At 32.7% G+C, this 21554-nt stretch overlaps 1 protein-coding gene across 1 annotated transcript in view; it reads right to left on the reverse strand.

Moving 5' to 3' along the window:
- LOC105153230 (uncharacterized) overlaps positions 1-21554 on the reverse strand; it is a 340152-nt gene that overhangs the window by 292489 nt on the left and 26109 nt on the right. Inside the window, exon 4 of the mRNA XM_087405144.1 lies at positions 17144-17186. Within this exon, the coding sequence (XP_087261270.1) occupies positions 17144-17186 (43 nt within the window). The remainder of the gene's footprint in view (positions 1-17143; positions 17187-21554) is intronic.

Genomic DNA, 21554 nt, shown 5'->3' on the forward strand with positions numbered 1-21554 from the left:
ATCAGGGGCATTTCATAAAAGCACGCTGGATTATATCCGACAAAAAAACAAACGTTTGGAAAAATCCATGCCTTTGGCTGCGCTGGCGCATTGTGCATTTAATCTGAAGCGCGTATCATAGTTTTTGTCGGCCGGTGAATTCCACCGATGTATCTCCGCGGTGCACGCCAGATTATTCGCCGATTCCCTTTCATTTTCCATGTACATTCACGTTGGGGAATTAATATGCAATCCCACATACTTCCCCTAATGACGCGATATCAACGTCGTTCTCGAAAGGCGAACTGAACGCAAAGCTAATGCTTTAATTTAGAAATATAAAGAAGAATTCTTATAAAATTATTTTGTTAGATGGCAAAAGTTATTAGATTTTAGACAATAGTATACTTCCATTTATTTCTCTTAACATTATAAATAGTAGAATGTGGATCTGCCAGCCTATGCATACATTATAGTTACAAAGTCAAATATATATTATAGTTACATTATTTTTCTCTTTACCGATGAGTGACTTTCGTAGTTAACTGTACACTGATCCAAAATATATGTGATTTATATATATATGATTTCCATCATCAGATTTTACTTTTTCCCGTTCGTCTGAGTCGGCTATTTCGTTCATTGTGTATTACACAGCGAAAAGCATCGACCGCTTAAATTCTACCTCACGTTCGTTCCGACTATGAGTTAAGGAATAAGTTTGCGAGCTTGCCCGGGGATGAAAAAAAGGGAAACGCGGGATTCTCGCCACGTTCGATTCGATTTTTTCCGAAAAGCCAAACACCGAGAGAGCGCGCGTGCGGAGAAGAGGAACTTTTAAATATCGACGTCGCGCTGAATAATTCATCCCGTGTACACTTCGCCGGATATTTCACCCCTCGCGAGATTCCGGATTACGGGATAGATTGCATGGCTCGATCTTAGATTCTCCCTTGATGCACGGAGATTAATTTAATAACGGGGATCGGCGGATGAAGTCGTAAATGAAGTTGAGGAAATTCAGTAGCTAATATCGAAACGCTTTCGTTTGTTGACGCAAAGATTACGGTACAAGTCGTTCATCTTGTGAAAGTAATATAAATCCCCTCTCAACAATATAATTTTCCGGAGCAATTGTAAAGTTCAATAATTTCCTATATATAAGGGATTTAAATTTACTTGCGAATAAGTAATCCATCACAATAAGAATAATATGTTAACCATTAATGTATCGATAAGCTTCAATCTTGTTAAATAATTTTTGAACATTATGTATAAAATAACTATCGCACTTATCTCAACATTATTCTTATCTCAGTATAATGTTATTTTTAATCAAAAACGTTATCTATTATAAAACTGTCAAAAGCAATATTAAAATATATAATATATATGTATATCTCTCTCTTTCTTCTTTCAAATATTGATCCTATCTTACTCTCTGTTCACCCTCTATTCACCCATCTTTGTTTCGCGCGTAAAAGCGCTTTGGCTTGGTTGGAGAGGAAAAATTGAAATTTCAAACAACGGCCCGTCGCGACGGTCGATAGCCACTCTCGCAGCGTCAAAATCGGCGGCGATTCGAGCTACCACCTCCTGGCAACGTCGACTGTCGAACGCACGGAACCAAGTTCCAGGCTGTGATCAAACCGGCGCGGCGCGGCGCGACGCGATAAGCATCGTTTGTGCGTCTGATGGCGAGCACGAGTCGGGCATGCCATACTTGAAAGGGCTTACAACCCCTCCCATCTACACTAATTTACCATGCAGGTTTCGCGTACCACCCTGCTCTCCCTCTTCCGCAAACCCCCCGTCGATCTGAGGTGCGTTAAGCATACATCACGTTTGTGCGTAGTCGACGTAGTCCTGTGTGTTCGCGCGCGGACTAGCTTCGATTCCGTAGTAATTTCCGGTTCGGCTGGTGCTGCATCGTCATTGTGCAAAGATGAGGAGAAAGGGAGATAGGGGGAGGGAACGGACGATGCAGGAAATAGATAATCATCGGACGTTTAATTACTTCCTAAACGCTACACCAGAATTAAGTCATCACGTGGCACGAGTTAAGCTAGACACGAGATTTGCAAACGCTACTTAGTTACTTACTGAATAATCTGATATCTGTCGCTATCTTTTATTAACGATTATAGGTGGAATGAAATGGTACAAATTATAAAATTGATAGTTGAAAGAACCGTTTCGTTTATAAGTTTATTGTACGTGACATTTATTGTATTCTTTTCTGATGTTCTTAAAATGGATTAGATTAAAGGTAATTTGCGTCAAAAATGTTAAAACGTCCAATCTTCTAAATTAAATTAAATTTAATCTTTAAAACATCTACCGAAATAGATTAACAAACTCTCGAATATTAAAACCAGATAACAGATTGCTTTCTCAAAATATTCGAGAAATATATTTCATGATAAGTACCTATTTGGCGATATTATTACATTTATTATCGTTTAAAAAAATAATTTTTATAGATATCATTGAACAAGATGTTTCAATAGTTGAAAAAACTTGTAGCATAATAAGCGTTTGAAAAAAGAAATATAAAAATTTCAAAAATAAGAATTCGAAGCATCGAAATTTAAAAATAAATGACAATTTTTTTTTCATTCAACAGATATTTTCTTCTTAGCAATTATACGAATAACTGAAATATCAGGTAATGTTAATTTTCCAAGATAAATTATTGAGAAAAACTTTGCAAATTCAATCTCATACTTTACATTTTCAAAGGTGGCATTTTGGCACTAGACGTTTTTACTGTTTAAGGCGCACTTCCGAAGTGCGATGCTCGCGACGACACGTTGCTAATTTCCAATTTCAAGTATGAGAAACTGTAAATCGACGTGAATAGAGTTATATAACCGGAGGGTAAACCGATCGTTGTAGACATACGCGGGCGTGAGGGTTGCACCGAGCGCAAACTCTGCGCATGGCGGGCGCGCGTAAGTCTCTAATACGATTGTCTCACGCCCGGGCACGACTTCTCGTACGTCACGCCACAGGATTTTCTTGTAACGATATTCCCGTGCAACCCGTTACACGGGAAGTTTGTCTCACCCGCTAAATTAAATATGACCATGAGAGCATCCCCAACCTTACAGCCTACAACTCGTCTTGATAATGCCATTAAACAATTTCCCACTTCTCATATTTCCGCGACCAGTTTCAAACAGCGCAAAGTATCACGCTACAACGAAGTTATTTGCGTATTCTCACGTTCCATACACTTTATTCTCTTATAACAGAATATTCATTCGGGCTTCGAGTATTATAATTGTAATAATGATAATTTAATATTTGACGCTTTTCATTCCCTTATAATAATTTAATTATATCAAATTTATTAGTGATTAATTATTTATATCGAGTATCAAGAGTACTAACAACATGCTTTTAATATTTAAAATAAATAATTAACCACTATCCAATTTAATATTTGAAATATTCAATTTCTCTCTTAAAGATCATGTTATTATATTCATATGTAAGTAGTATAATATTTTTAACTTAGAAAAGAAAATCTGATTCTTATCTAATTTTAAATATATGAAAGAAAACAGGTCGTCTGAAATTGTTTTCTCAAAATAGATACTACAATAATTATAATAAATATAACATGACGTACTAATTTCAAGCGTCAGAATATATATCGCAGCAGAATTAAATTATGCGAAAAATTTGTGCCGAAATCCATCCATAGTTAGGAACGGCGGGAAGTCTAGAAAGCGAGTACAGGTGCGGCGGCATGCATGCGCGACAATGGCCCCGAGAGAGGGTGCGCCGTCTAGAGAGCCGGGGGAGGATGACTAAGGTACTGAATACAGGGTAACTGGGATAATTATTTCCGTGGCCGGTCGGGCGCTCCATTTAACCTATAAAATTTGCATACACACGGTCGGCAACCTCGTGCGAACGCGCGCGATCGCGCACCAATGTCGAGCTCTACCCGGTTGTCGCCTTGCGTTTTAATCAGGGTCGCGCCGTCGACTGCACGATGCTAAATTACGTCTACGTGATGTTTACCTGGGCTTTTTCTTACGGGCGGACGGTAAACTATGGGGGTCACGCGGAAGACAAACGAGTTGGTTCTTATTTCTTAGCTTTCCTCTTGAAAAGAAAGACACTAATCTTGCTTTTAGTTATGACTGAATAGTAGATGTCTTAAATAAAAAAAAAAAGAATATAAAAAATAATTGAATATGATTATTAAAGATATTTTCTGATAAAATAATTTCTGAACGTATAGTTAGGAGACAAACAATTCAGTGAGATTCTTTGAATGAATATTATCGAGAAATCATTGTAAATAAGAAATCTAGAAGCAAGAAATAGACACAAACTGATAAATAATCTTTTATCAGTTCTAAATTTAAAAATAACTTTTTCAATTATTAAATCAATAAATCTAAAATAATAAAATTTTTTAATAAGATATTTTTTAATAGAAAAAGAGTCATACTACAACTTGTTTAGTGCTTATTAATATCATTGTATGTATAAACTCGTCAGCGAATTTAATTTTTTCAAATGAAACATTTTATTCGGCAAGTAGAACAGAGAAGAAAGCATAATCACGTGCGCGCAATCAATCTACATAAATTATGTATTGTCTGCATAAATTATGTGCAAAACGACAATTTATACGATGTATATGCGATTCTTGTTGACGTATAGTCATTCAAGACTGGTTTTAATGGAAACTTCTTGCACCTGGCTGGTCGCACCGAACATTACGTGAAAATTTATTTCCACAGGTCCGATCGTAACCGCATGAAATATTACAGCAAGGCTGACGTATGTTTCTTTAATTGCACCGGCGTTAATTCTAGCTTGTTTGCACCGGAAATTCGCAAATGATAACGATCGTTTGATTAATTACGAACAACTGACCATCTTGAAAGTCCATAAAACGCGGTAAATAATTAAAATAATGACTAGTGAAATTCAAGATATATAATGTTCTTCTTTGATTAATTTAGTAACTTTAACAACTTGCGCAAAATTATACATTATAATAGATAAACAAATTGTTACGAAACCTAATGTGTCACAAATAGCTCTATCAGAGCTGAATGCATTTCTGTATTTCTGAGAAAATCCTCCAAAAAGAACTATCACATTAAATGTTTACATTTTGAGAAACAACATAAAATATGCATTTAAATTAATAAAAGAAAAGTTTATCATTGAAGTAAAATGATTATAGAATATACATTCACTTTAAGATATTTTGCAAATAACCCCTGTAAAAAAAATATAGGTATATGTGACATTACTGTCTACTGTGTCAGTTTTGGAGCCTATTTTGATAAGAAAGTATTATTTTGATAGCGTCAATTTTTGCTTATCTTAAAAAAAAAGTTAATTATTGCAAAATTGCAAATAATATTATAAAAAATGCTATATCATCTGATAGAAGACACTTCCAAGTTTATATTTATGTTTCTAAAATTTTATTTGTAACTTTTATTTACGAAATACGATCCAAAAATAAAATATAGTATAATAATATCGGCAATCTTCTTCTATACTTTAATGTTCTCTAATAATTAAGTATATCTTCCTAAAAAAAACTTAGGAATAGTAGATAATTATTATCTCTGATAATTATTACCATCCAGAAATATTAAAGCTTTTATAATAGTAAAATTATGGCAAAAAAATTATTTTTTGTAAAGACCGATGACAAAGATAAACTTCATTAAACTGTTAAAAGAAATTTCATTCTTATATCCCTTTTGATAATAGTACAAAATATAAACACGAAAATGAAAAGTTTTTTTAATTATAAAGATATAAATTCAGTAAAGCAAAATAAATTAACAGTAAGTTCCTCGCATTAAATCAAAGACTCGTATTCAGAATGTATTTTTATGACATTAGCGTGTATTTAGCATACCGTTCATATTACGTATACTGTAGAATTTCATAAATAAAAGTGTATCTGAATACAGGCCAATAAAGCACAAGTTTTGAATCGGTTATTTGATGTTTTGCAAATTTGCTTGCGAATGACATACGCATCGTTTAGTTCTATAAAAGGACTACCGTTTTTTTTCCGAAGCGCATCGAAATTCCTCTTAATTGAATTTTGATTATTCGCAACCGCCACTGCGGCGGAGCAACCGGCCACGACAGCCGCGAATGAAATTGTGGCGCAAACACGGCCGCCCGCAATTCGCCAGTTTTCAGAAATATACACCCGCACTTATGTGAGTTGAAAATCGCACGCGATACGCCAAGTGACACGTGTGTGTACCTATAAATTGAATTTCCGTTTACTGTACTATTTCGTTTACTGTAATTTAATCTAACAATAAAATATAGATATATTATCTGAATGATATGAAATCTAAAGAAATATTGTTTTCTATTCCCGTTTACACTATCAAAGAAAAATATAAATTCGTAACATAAAATATAATAAAAAATACAATACTTCTGGCTTGAGAATATAATAAATATTGAAATTGGAAAAATAATAATTTTAAGATTAATTGATTGCAGAATAAACAAAGAGAGATAATAATCTAAAGTAAAAAACAATTCATAATTATTTAAGTAATATCCATATACGCGTGTAACTTTAACTGTATAGTAGTTGAACTTGCACAATTAATATCAAAAGATGAAGACTATGTGATAGTTCTCCGTCACAATAAATGGTAATTTGTGGATAACCATAATAAATCATCGAGGGACCACCATATGATGTATGCATCCAAAGGGCAGACTTACGTTTCGCGGTGCCGGCTTTACTCGATTTTAATAATAATGCGGTAATGTGTTTCGGGCTTATGGCCCCGTACACCTTAATTGCGAATTCTAAGTCCATTTTGGCGAGCGGTCATCCTCCGTGTAAATAATTCAGAGCGCACATGCGACCGTGGCCGCTCGTACATGGATGTATGCGGGCCGTAACTAGTTTACTGATTATTAAATGGACCACCCCCGCTGTATCGCATGTGCACCCTTTCAGCGCCGACACGTGCTACGACTTTGGCACACTGGCATGTTTCGGTCCCAGCCGAAGAATTTATTCAAGACGTTTAATGCGAGCTTTCGCTTTGAATTCTACACCTACACTTGCTGAGCATTATTAATAAACAGCAAACGCTTCACGAGAGAATCTTTACAGATTAAATACAAAAAAGTATTAAAATTATTTAAAAATTAAATTTTGCGTTTTTATAAATGCTTTAATTATAATATTTCAGTAAGCATAAAATTAAAAAGTTTGTTATCGCATAATTTAATTAAAATTAATTAAAAATAATATTTCATTATTTGTTTTCACTTCTACAATTTTATCCAGCAAAAGACTTTTATTTTGAATCATATATGAGTATATAAAAATTATTGAGATACAATTTATATAATTCATGATTTAATTTTAGAATATACGAGCATTAGAAAGAACTTTCCATACATCCTATATGTACTAATATGCTTTTTCTTAAATTGTAGAAGATGAATAAATCTTTCTGAACAATGAACACATTTTCTGTAAATATAATGGAATGAACAATAAGAAGATTCCCGCGGAAATGATGAAGTAACCAATACTTTTGTCCCGGCAGTTTTCTTTCAGACCTCATTACGTTTCCTTCAAACGATCGTGCCGATAAACACTCGAGTAAATTGCTCGTCGTTAACCGGCGCGGCGGCACTCGATGTTCCCAGCCGACAAATTACACGGAGGAAACAATTTAATGAGCTCGCGGGAAAGAAGAACGTGAAAAACTGTCAATTTTAAATATGATTGCGGCTTTCTGAAAACTCGTCGCCACGTCATTATACATTAGTCACATCTCTATCAGAAGCAACAGAAAAATCGTCTTTATTCTTTTAAATATACAGAGTATCTTAAAATTGACGATAAATATTTGAAGGACAGATTTTTTTGTAACATTTTAAGACGAAAATGTCGAAGCTGTAATAGTTTTTAAATGGAAAAAGTTTAAAAATTACAAATGGCAGAGTTAAAATTTTGCTCAGGGATCATTTTTTGTTCAGGGATGGTAAGATAATCAGTGTGAAGGTGCTGAATTTTGTTTGAATTATGAAAAATGCGATCGAAGTCTCATTACAAATATTCTGAAGCATTTGATTGATCAATCAAAAGAAAGAATTTTATTAATTGTCCAATCAATGAATGCTTTAAAATATTTGTAGCATCAGGGTTGACCCAAAGGCAAAAAGTTCGAGGAAACACTTTCACTGACCATCTTGCCATCCCTAAGGGCTCGAAATTCTAGCCTTACTAACTTTTTTAATTTTTAAATTCATCCCCAGTTTGAAAATTGTCTTAACCTCTGCATTTTCATATTAGACTTTTCATCTTAAAATGTTACAAAGAACTTGTCTTTAACATATTGTATTTATCGTTAATTTTGGAACACCTACACAGATTAAGTTGATCACTCAAAATATTGTACAAAATTTATTTGTGTAAATATTATATATAATTTAAGATATCTTGATCTTTCAGATATTCAGTATTTTTCATCCATTCTAGAGACGAATCTGAATAAAAAGATAAAAATAGTTATTTACTACGATGTACCTCTTTTGCCTATAATTTTTTTCTCTCCATCGCGATTCCCTATATTTCCTATTTTCTTCGTTCGTTATTTCATCCCCATCGAACCAATTTATATTCATTTTAACGTTTAAGAAGATTCCGAAAAGTCTCTCTCAACGCAGGGGATATCGTGATAATTTAGTTCCGCAGCTTCGAAAGCGTCATTGCGTCGAGGTATGTTGGAAAAACTAAATAATTAAATAAGCCAGAAGAGACCGACGACGTCAATTTATTTCTCGTTGTTTTAATTCAAACTTCCACGAAGCACGTCGCATTTCGCCTTAGAACCTCGCAAATCCTTCATTATCTCGAAAGATAATTCATTTGTGCAAAGAATTATGACTATCCTACACATATTTTTTGCCATTTGTTACTATCTACAAAAACGAAAAACGTAACTATGCGAAACGGCAGTTAACCTCGTCTCGTGTAACTATTCTCGATTCGCGCCGCATCATATCAATGGCTGCAGGTTTCTTCGGCGTAGCCGTTTCTTGGTTACCACCGATCCATTAATAACTGTGATGTATGTGGGAATTTCTCGTTACAGGACGTTACGCCGCAACTAACACCGCCCAAGAATTGACAGTTCCCTATGGGGGAGCCTTCCGCAATAACTTCCGGCGCGCAAATTAACGAATGAGTTGCAGTTTGTAGAGTGACTAGTCGCCTGCTAGTTCCGCCACGCAGGTTCCTTTGGCAGAAAGCTCTAACAGATTCCTACTCGTCGTCGTTTCTCGCATCTCAACCTTCGTGCTCTCACGAACGCTATCAGCTATCCTTGAAACGTCCGTTCTTCAAATTTACTTTTATTACGGAAAAGCAAAACTTCGACCCTTTCAACGGGTAACTTTCCAACCCTTACGCAAAAGATTTATAATGAAGTTTCGCGGTTAAAATTGTACAAATAGCAGGCTACGCAGATGAGAAGAAACACTTACCACTCGCGTAATTTTAAGCATCTAATTTAATTACGTATATATCCTCAAATGAGACTACTTTGACTCTCCCGGAGTAACTTCAGCCTATCTTCAGTGAAAACATTTATGGTAAAGTTTCACAGTTAAAATTGCGCGAATGCTCAGCGCGTTATTTTAGGTAGGAACATCATGCAAAATTTAATTATAAACCTTTTCACCAAAAATGTCTGAAAGTTACCTAGAAGAGAGAGAAAGTAAAGTGACCTCCCACTTGATGCCGAGCTTCGTTTCGTTAATTGTCGCCAAACGTAATCCGAACAGAGCGCTTGAAAGTGCAAGGAACAAAAGGTTGAACGAAATGGCAGAGCAAACAAATGCGAAAACGACGAAGGTCCCGTTTGTGTACTGTCGTTCAACTCTGCTGTTTTGTACGACTTTCTGTACACTGACAATGCGAACGAACAGTTAACAACGATCACGGTGAGCGGATTGCGGGAAAATACATCGAGAAAATTCCTTTGCGGGATAGATGGATTATTCCAATACCTTGCAACGAAAACAATAAGCATCACTTTGTGATTCAAAGTTAAAAAAATGGATTCCTAACGTTAGTGCATATTGTGTTTCTTCCTTCTGACACCAATTTTAAAAAATAACATAATTGTTTTTCATGTCATTGACGTAATTAACCAGGAGTAGTCATGTGATTTTTCTTAAATGATTTCTCTCTCTCTCACCTGAGATGTTTTTATACTCCAATGAAAATCACTATTATATCATATAAAATTGATTGTTTTTTTTATTCAGTATTATGAATATATTCGACTTAATCGCAATTTTCTTGAAAAAGTAGGAAATAAATATTAAACGGCACATTAAATAATTTACTATGATATAGTATTTCTAAAAAAATAAAAATAAAAAATAAATAATAAGAATTTTAATATAACATCATTATGAATTTTCATGAAATGCATTGCATTTAAAGATTCGTAAAAGAATAGTTATTTAAAAAAGAAAAAAGAAAAGAATGTTAAACGCAATATCCATACAAAATAATATTGTACAACAATTTACATTTTTTTGCGGATAGAATATAAAATATCCCAGGTGACTATTCCTGGTTTGCGATACAACCACTTACATCTATGTGAACGTCAAACATTGAATTTTACTGATTTATTATGATAATCACATGATGGCATATAATATAATATATATATTTTTTTTTGCAATCATATCATTACATGAATATTAATTAATTACTTTAAAATATAATTTGACTATCTTTCGAGCAAACTTCATCGAATTATATTACATACATTGAACATAAAAAGTTTCGATTCTTCGGATTCCGATATTTTCGCGTGTTTAGACGTGAATCCGGTGAGACTTTCCAGAAAAATCGTAGGGAGACACGAGGGTGAGAGTAATCGTTCCCATGAGAAAAAAACCGAAGGGTAGCAATCCTCCTCACTTTTTTTACCGTACACAAAAGTTCGGCTACGTTGCCCCGCGAGTCGGTCGATTTAAGCGGAAGTAAAACGGAAAGGAGCTCCGACACAGATGCGTTTGCCTCCGTACTGCTCAACGAGTTAAACCGCAAACTCAATTGGATGTCAGAAAGAAACTCTGCAACAAATGGCCGAAGTCTGGTGCGGACGCGGACCCTGGCCTCAGTCATTTGACGCCTCATTTCTGCTGCCACAAAAAGCGAGGTAACGACCAGAAGCGATTGCCACGATCCGCACGAGTATCGATGTTCAACGTTTATCCGAATCGATATTACATGATGAACGTTCGTGTGCGTATACTGAATCCGCGAACTATGCAAATGTCGGTCGCGATGAGATGCTTCCCTTGCGTCCCTCGCGAAATAACTCTCAGCGACGTTTCAATAATAACGTTTATCTCACTTTAAATGCATGAAAAGAGCAGTTTTGCTAAAGTATCTAAAACTTCAGTTAAACACAGATCTGAAAATAATTTTATTGGATTATCAAAATAATTATATAGAATGCTTATTACTAAAATAATTATATAGAACACTTATTATCAAAACAATTATATAGAACGCTTATCATCAAAATAATTATATAAATCGCTCAAATTAATTGCTAGAATATCAAGTTTTGCAGCATCGTTCATCATGTTTGAGATTCTTATAAATTATTTAAATGGTCCAACAAAATTATCTATATTGTATCTGTATTTAGCTAAATTTTTAGATATTTCAACAAAATCATCCTTGTGAATATATCACAATCTTAAAATACTTAAATTAGCAATAAAAGCATTATAATAAAGTAAAAATAAAAATTCATGTTAACGTTTTAATTTGTGAATAATATAAGCTACTATATTTATATTTCAACACTATGTAATCTCTGTAAATATAAAATAAATAAAATTCAAAAAATGTTTTCAATTTTTAATTCTTATATATGTAACCCAATTCTTATGTATATAATAATAACTGTAAACAGCCTACACGTTTTTTCCTTTGTCTAGAAATAATCGTTCAAAAAATGTTATGTCAGAATGTTTTCACAACACTCTGCATAGTTAATCTTTCTGTTGTTATTATCAGATTTTTTGCGCGGAAACTTTTTTGCGCAAAACTAATGCACTGGATTACGAGCATTATTCATGGCGCGCATATACTTACAAGTAATAAATCCCCGCATGCACTGATATTTTGAGAGACAACAGCTTCTTCTTGATTTTATGTTACACTGTATGAAACAACTGACTACGCGCATATTTAAACATCCTATATCTCTTTTCATTACGAAATAATGTTAGATTTTTATGATATTTCACGTTGTGTCCTTTATCTTTATATCACTTAGTTTTATAATTTCTTTGTATTTACGACTTGCATAACTTTGCTTGCTATGGGAACAAACAGAAGTTAAAAGCATTTTACACGTCCTAAATATGTAAATCTTTATATTGTATATCATTATTAATTATATAATATCTATATAATTATTATTCATTTAGTATAATACTGTAATCATAGTGGCTAGTTTTGAATATTGTTGAACGTCTTTGAATATTGTTGGATAGAATCCAAACAATAAATTGTTATTCATTATAGATAAATTCGAAGTGCCCTATGAAACGTGTTGTACATGACAGTTCCAATTAGAGACTGAAAAGGATCGAAGTTGTACCGCCCTAGTTAATGTTGATACAGCTACTATGCAATTAGTGTTTTAATCGCAAATGCTGAGACAGCTCGAGCGTGTACCTGCTTGTCAAATCATTTAAAAATGCAGATTGTGGCACGGGCGTCATGACCTAAGAACTTCGCAGTCAGCTTAATTCTAAGTGGGTTTATTCGCTTACTTCACTGTCGACCGACCTTGTTAGCAACACTTCTAATGTCTCGGTACGACATATTCGTACGACATATTCGGTACGATCTCGAAAACCATTAACTAGTAAAGTTGCAATGTGCCGCACAACGGCACGATCGTTGATGCACGGAGCGTTAGGCATTTTCCACTCGAATTTGGCCACGATCCAAACCCGGGGCTGACTGGTTATGCGCCTATCGTGCATTTCCGGCTTATCTCTCATCAATTAAGGTGAGTACGTCACGCACATGGGACACCACCGGACATTTGATGCGATAAAGATAGTATGGCGGATTAAAGATATTAATGCACTTATGCACTGTGGAATTCGCGGAATCCCATTAAATATTTTCGCAACACTGCTCTATAATAAACGTATTATAAATTTATGATATTCTATTACTTGCCCATATCTATCACTTTTTTATACATCATAAAATAAGTTATACATTTTATAGTGACATCATTATTTAAAAATATTACCGTAATAGATAGTTTCTTTTTTCGCGTATGCGAGATGAATGAACTAAAAAAGAAGAAGATTGCGCACTCGCGGAGTTTAGAGTTTACCGTGATTAATTTTATCACAATATCTGTGAAAATACTCCAGCAGTATTGCACGGCAGCGAGAGAGTATAAAATAATTTGATAGATTCTTTATAAAATTGTGTTACATAAAGTTATGTTTAATCTTTGACTGGATTATGAATTTATTGATTTACTTCTGAATAAAAGAAAAAATAAACATAAGATAAAAAAGAAAGTAACATTACAGTTAATCACGAACACTTTAAGAATTTTCTTATCATTATAACGTCATTATGCAGCTTTTTTTATCACATCTGCGCGATGTTAACAATAATTATATTATAACGATTATAATGATGTTATAATAATAATAATGTTATAATGAAACTTTCGTTAAGAGTTACAGAATAAGTTTGCTGGATGTTTTCGAGAACTTTTACATTTCCACTAAAAAGCCATATATATCCAATTTTTAACACGGATATAACAATAACTTTTTGTGTCTGTGAAGTTGGCACGGCATTTTATTAATTTTCAAAAAATAATGATAGTTCTGGTAACACTTTCCATTGATCTACTGTTCTTTCAAAAATAACAAAATGTTCTGCCTTATAAACATTTTTTAAGCAATTTTAACTATCAGGAACACTTGACTGATATCGTAATATTCGATGGCATCTTGTATTTTAGAGGAAGTTATGCCGTATTAAAATGTGAAAGCATGGCATTTCTTTATTTTTGATTTTTTGATATTAAAAATACAGAACATTTTGTTATTTTTGAAAGAACAGTAGTAGAACAATAGAAACCGGAACAATCATTATTTTTTGAAAATTAATAAAATGCCGTACTGACTTCACAGCATCAGCAATAATGTTTAAAAGAATGTTCAAAATATCAAAATGAATATTACCATTCAATCATTTCAAAAATAAAACTGAAACAATCATTTCAAAAATAATCGATAAATAAATGAATTCAACATTTGAACGACTAAAATTCTAACTAGAAATAGAAATAATATAAATTTAATTTATCTAACAACGAAAACAAATTTCAAATAATATAATCACTATGCATCTTTCATTAATTATTAAATTTTCTCCCAAATATTCTCAATCGATAATTAAAAATGTTTATTGCCTTATAAATATATTATTCATATCAAGGCGTCCTAACAATCACAAAGGCTCACATAGTACGAGTAGTATATTCTTTTGAGATATCATGTTTTTAATTTCCAAAAATAAAATATATTAACAAGTTTTTTGTCTTACTTATCGTACGAATGTGCAAATATCTTATACTATAAATTTATTTCGACAGCATTAACACAGACGAAGGAGAAGCATACTTGTAATAAAAAGATTTATAACAAATTGCTCCTTTTCGTAACTCTTTCTCTTTGCAAAATGAACTGACTGCTAATTAATTGAATAAAAAGTGATAATGGCCGTAAAGATACTGTATCTAATTAACCGATGCAAAAGAATGCAGCGGAAGCTCGTGTACGAAAGTATCGACGATTTTAGTCGATACCATGTTTCTCAGAATTCTTAGTCGAAAGTACCATGCGTGCACAAGCACATATATCTGTAACACATACACCGCGACCTACTCTACGTGTATCACATCGGTCGATGGATTGGCCGACGTATACACGTAACCAAGCAATCCACGTAGCGTATTCGAGTGTGACGGCTGTTCTTGCATGTAATTTATTATGTGCATAATTAGGATAACGAATAACTTAACAACTTTCCGCTCGCACAGTTAACGAGGGAGATGCGAGCGATGAGATACGCCGATGACGATTCAGGAAAACTGACATTAAGAGCAATGGATTTTTAATTGACAGATTTCGATAATACAACAACAGTCGTACCACACGTTAATAACAAAATACTTAAATGAAAATCGATATTTTCGAATTGCGATTATACACATTTTATTCTAATATCAGTAATAAATATTAGATAATAAGAAGACAAAGTACGTTTTTATTTATAATATTTTAATCGTACTTTTGTACGATTAAAGAATACAACACCTCTTCGAAGGAAATCGTTTATTGTCAAAGCGAATATCGTCGAAACTGTAAGACATAGAAGAAAATGTTCTGAATAAATGCTGAGTGATTTTAAGTTAATAATTATAATTTTAAAAGATCTTTTTTAATTTCTATTTCTCATAGATAAAAACTTTTTAAACAAATTTTTTTAAATTATTATTATTATAAGATAATTTTATCACTAATTATTATTACATAAAGTAAGTAAACAATTCAATTTTTATTCAAAACATTTTTTTATCTCTTACAGTTTTGATGATTCATTCGCTTCAAAAAAAGAAAACAATTTTCTTCAAAAGGGTGTTGCACCCCAAGGGATAAACCAGGCATTGCAGTTTGGGGCATTACTTAAGAGAATTCAGAATTGTGTATTATAATAAGCGGGATGAGATTATGTATTACTGGGCATTGTAGAGCATTATTAGGGCATGAATAGGCATTAGTGGGCATAAAAACTAGATATTACTTGGACATTACTTGAACATATTAGTAGGCATTGGTGTACACAATTTTGGTTGGCGGTTTATCCCTTGTTGCACTCCCTAAAAGAGCGATTGGGTCCTTAAAAAATATATGTCCTTTATTTTGTTTAGGAAACCTATTCAAAGCTTATTAAAATTGAAGGGAAACACTTCCACCGATTTCGTTGAAGAAGAGAAAAAGGGAAAACGAAAATTCAAGAGGAATTCCTCAAAATATCAATAGCTGTATAAATACAACTTATAACAATACATATCTTTCTCTTTATAATAAAAAAAATATTTTTCTCTTCTATTAAGCAAAAAAATAGACATGCAAAGCGAAACAAAATAATTGTGCTGCACAGCATGGAAAGCAATATTCATGAGAGAGCTCGTAAATCAAGTTCTTCCTTCGTTCCAACTGATCGGAAGCCCGTATCGCGATGTACATCCACAGTAAACGGCGGACACGCGTTTTAATAGCGAATTTAATGCGCAGGAGAGTGAGAAGAAGAACGTGGCGATGACTGCACTCACAAGATATCTCGCATGTTGGACCATATGCCGCTACGGATTAGGAGCGCGCATTACGTGCAAAGTGTTATTACGAGCGGCTGGAGGCGCCTTAATTAGTATTATTATCGAAATAATAATATGCGCACACGCGGGAACGTCGACACCTGGAATCCGATGTTCTCACGGCGCCTTGTAATCGAGTAGTCGTAATAATCGGCGGGGATACTCTCTTGCTGGTAGAATATTGAAATACGATTTTAATTACTGGCAAAACGCCCTTGTGTCGCAATTACGAAACGACAACGATTTACGATGTCCCACCCGCGAAATTGTCAGATATCATGTCTATACGAAGTCAAATTTTTTTACTATCTCAACGTTATGTAATGATTTTTTGAATAACAAATAATAGTTATTTGATACGCACCAAAAATTTCATGTTCCATAAAAATTCTTATATTCTAGCTCATTTCTTTGAGTCTTATTATATTTAAAAAAAAGGACTAGAATATGAGCCATTTCGTATTTTTATTGTTTTAAAATTTTTACTGCATGTCAAATAACTATTATTTATTTATGTTTTTTTAATATTAATAACTAACATCAATCTATAATATTTGTTCATATTATAAATCTTAGTATATACAATTAATATACATATTTTCATATATTCATTCTAAATTAGAATAAAATACAATTTGACTTACCAATACGATGCGCAGCAACGGAATTTAACACAGCAACATCGATCTGTAAAATATAAGTACATTCAAATTACAATAACATATAAAATATATATATCACGTAAATATTACGAAATAATAATTTAGATTATCACTTTTCCCTATTGTTTTTATTTTTACTTAACACGATTAAATTGCCTGAAATATTAACTTTAATAAATAATCAAAAATGTAGCTATTTTCTACGAATTAAGAATAATTTAGGTTAGGTGTTTAATTATTTTGCGAAATTTATTGATAAACATAGATATTCTCAGACAGATTTCGCGAAGACATTTCGTGCTATATATATATTATTTTGAATAACACAAAATATAAACAAAGCGATAGAAATTATAAATGATCGTTTCATTATATTTATAACATTTTTTAAATATTGAGACACGAATCTAGACGAGTCGACCGACAAACGGCCAAAATATTTATTTTTATATAACACGCTATGTTTACAAAAAAATCGCTGTAGTACTATTCGCATGGCGAGTTCCAGCTGACAGATAACAGCATGAATAACTCCGTTACGTTATGTTTCAAAATATCACGAGATACCAAATGTAGTCAATCTTTAGGAGTAATTAAGTTATTAGTCAATCTTTAGGAACCTTTCTTAGGAAATTAAATTATATTATATACTCGCAAACTTAATCAAAATGAACTATTCATTATTTCATCAATTTATTTTAGATAAAAACAGAAACGATGGGAGATTACAAACTATTATTTTATTGCGATTTTCGGATAATTATTCTTTTTTAACTTACTTGGATACAAAAATCTCATATTAAATCAATTTAAATGTTTCACTTAGTTAAATGTAATTTGCATGTCATTTTTATATCAAGATTGCAAATCTGGCTCCATTGATTTTAAGTAATTGAGAGCCATGATATTGTTTCCTGCATTGAAGAGTTGTAATCTTTGTAAAAAGTCAGTCATAAAAAAATTCCACGTGCTGAAATCGTGAAAGTCACCGCATGTTATAATGGATCGGATTACGCGAACTTCTTCTCGATACGATAATGCACCTGCTGAATTAATTAATACTGCCATTAATTACAGCGTTCGTAATAAGATCAGTTACCGCAATATTGTCAGGTGCAAGATGATAAATATTTTCGATCGGCGTAAAAATTTTGAGAACACTTAATGAATACTTCGAGCGTTTAAATACTTAATATCTTCTGATTGTATGAAAATTACTATTATAATAAATTCCTGTGCAAGATGTCTCGAAACTATTATTTATTTCATTAATTTATTTATTTATTTCTCCCTTTAGTGCTTGCAAACAAAAACTGCTATCGCACAAAATAATTTGTTAATGGCTAATACATTATTTTAGATCTGGAAATAAATTCCTCTTCTGAACATAGCGAACTGCGAACTGGCTTAATTGCAACGCGACGGTTCAATCCACACGAGTATCCACGCAATGTCTTTCGATTTCATCGTAATTCGCGACGCCCCGCCCGAGAGAAGACGTGCGTGGGCGGCGGTTGAATTGCTCTGATAAAACGTGTAATGAAACGCATGTGTCCGTTCTTGTCACGATCCCAGTAATTGCAATGGTAGCCGTCTGCGAGAAGAACACGAGGAAGAGACACTACATGCTGCCTTCGTCACGTGATTTTATTTCCGCGGATACGCGTGTGAGAGTTACCATATTGTGAATTACCGTAAAGTTCGTTACAAATTGCTTGATCTTTCAATATGTCTCATTACATGTAAAGGAGTATATAAAAATGATACTATCAACATATTTTATAACTCGATCATATATATATATATATATATATATATATATATATAAAATATGTTATGTACGCTACATTTTAAAATGATAATGACACTGCACGAAAAAAACGATCTTAAGTATCTAAAAATTTATTGTAACTAAATACAAATCTTTTGTTTAAAATTATTAAAATAATTAATAATTATATAGAACGCTTAAACTGCAAGTTACTAGTGTTAAAATTTTAGCATCATTATCATCAACATTTAAACGTTCTACGCAATTATTTTAATAGTTCAACAAAATTATTTTCAGATCTATAGTTAAATTTTTAGATATTTTAGCAGAATCATGTTTCTCATTCAATGTCATCTCTTAAATGTTTTAAGAAATGTTCACTGTTAGTATATATAACTAAGATATCTCTTACTTTTTGTACAAAAAATTGCATTTAAATTCTCTTATTAATTTTTTCAAGTTTTTCCAGAGAAATATTGTTTTAATAATATTATTAATTTTAAAATGTTATAGAATATTATAACTTTTATGATATTGATAAACATTGACAAACGAATAAGTGTTCGTATGTCTACGTGATAGCTTTTCTTACAGATCAGAGATATCAAAAAAAGAAAATGAGAATGGAGTTCATTCGACGGTCTTTATTTTTTCACACCCTTTGCCAAAACCGTTTCAGATCAGACCGTGAAGGATCAAGAGGAAAAAAATTCTCATCAACGCGTTCACGGAACATCGTCCCTCGTGTGTACACAGTCACCCCGAGCAGGCTCTTAAGCAGCTCTCCTTTGACCCTTAGAAATCCAGCGAACTTATTCAACGCGCGCGACGGTTCGTCTTTCCTTGACCTTAGCACAACGCTGGAAAATCCGTTTTCTGTCCGCGCCTTCCGTTTTACTCCCTTTCCTCGCTCTTCCGTGCCAGCGAGAGAGAGAGAGAGAGAGAGAGAGAGAGAGAGAGAGAGAGAGAGAGAGAGAGAGAGAGAAGAAAACGGGAAAGAGGTCGTTAGTCAAGATAACGAATTAAGGCGGGATGAAAGGTGGACAAGACGGGAGAATCCCGTCTCTCGTCGTTCCCTTCGTTCCTTTCACAAAGGCACATTACATTCGGTGCGTCGGCAAAACGTCCGATATATCTAATCGTTGGAAATCTGCATAATGGTCAGTTGGCGTGTCATGAGCGCACCTACCCTCTCCTTTCGCTTCCCTAAACAACTGGAATTATCGCTCTACGTATTCGCAATTATACGGAATGAAAAATTTCTCCATCGATTACTACTAACACCTTTAATCTAGCATTATTAAAGAAATGAGGAAGAATAAGTTTATTTTGCTTATTACAAATTATATCAATAATACAATAATGTTTACAATCCTTTATAAATCAACAATAATAAAAAAACTAGTTACAACATCTAATTAATTTTATTTAAATAATAAATTTATTCAAAACCTATTTTTATTAATTAAAAAAATTTGATTTGAAAAATTCTATTTGAAAAATTCTATTTGAAAAATTTCAAACGTTATATGATTAAAGCGATCATACAATGTCTACTCTTTGTGAAATTTTTATATCACCCGATATCGAAATGACAGAATCCGCAAATTAATTAAAAATTAATTTTAATGAAAAAATTCATTCACTCTTATCGCGGCAGCTGGCTATTCTCACGAATATTCTTGGTATGGTATCTTTAGATCCTTGGGTTATTTTCTTTCATTTTGCGCCCAGACATTTTGATAGATGATTCGGATCCATTTTTCACATTGTACAACAAAATTTTATCGATTCAAGAATAAGTATATCTCCTTGACATCTCTAAATAAATAAACTGTTAAGTAAATATTGTAATGTAATACTGTAATTACAAAGTAATGATTACTTTTATTGATGAGTATTTTTTTCGGAAAAATTCAGAAATATCAGAAATATCAGAGTTCAAAAAAATTTAAAGTCATTGCATTAACCTTATTGCTATAATAAATGGCATCAAGTGTATGCAATCGTTTAATTAGACAAAAAAGGTGCCAAAAACATGCATATGCCGCCATCTTACTGGTAACAGCTGAAACCGATTAGTAAAGATCGGTACAGTCGCAAACACAGAGATATATTCTATATTTATGGTAGAAAAAATAAAGATGTTAATAAAGAGATTTAATATTTATAGACTTAATAATTAATTTTAAATATCAATTTAAATATAAAAATTATTACATTATGATATTTAAAAATCAAATAATGTTGCCAGTACATAATTAATTAAATTGTTAATTCTATTTATGAAGCTTTTATTGATTACTGACTTTGATAAATAATTTATTTGAAAAAAATTGATTATTTTAAGCTCAAACAATCTGTGCAATAAAATAAAATATTTCCTTTTACATTATTTATAATGTACAATAAAAGTAACAGTTGGATCTTGAGTTTAATTTAAAGCAAAGTTTAATTCACAGCAAAATAATTTAAAAAATAAATTGTATTTATCGAGACACAGCATCCACACATGTATATGTATATATATACATATGCAATTCATATGTAATTCTCTATTTCTCTCCTCGATTGAAACATATCTCTATCCAATATCTAAATTATTATCACGCAGATGAATAT

The sequence above is a fragment of the Acromyrmex echinatior genome, chromosome 4 (genome assembly GCF_024713525.1).
Source record: "Acromyrmex echinatior isolate Ae372 chromosome 4, ASM2471352v2, whole genome shotgun sequence".
NCBI lineage: Eukaryota > Metazoa > Arthropoda > Insecta > Hymenoptera > Formicidae > Acromyrmex > Acromyrmex echinatior.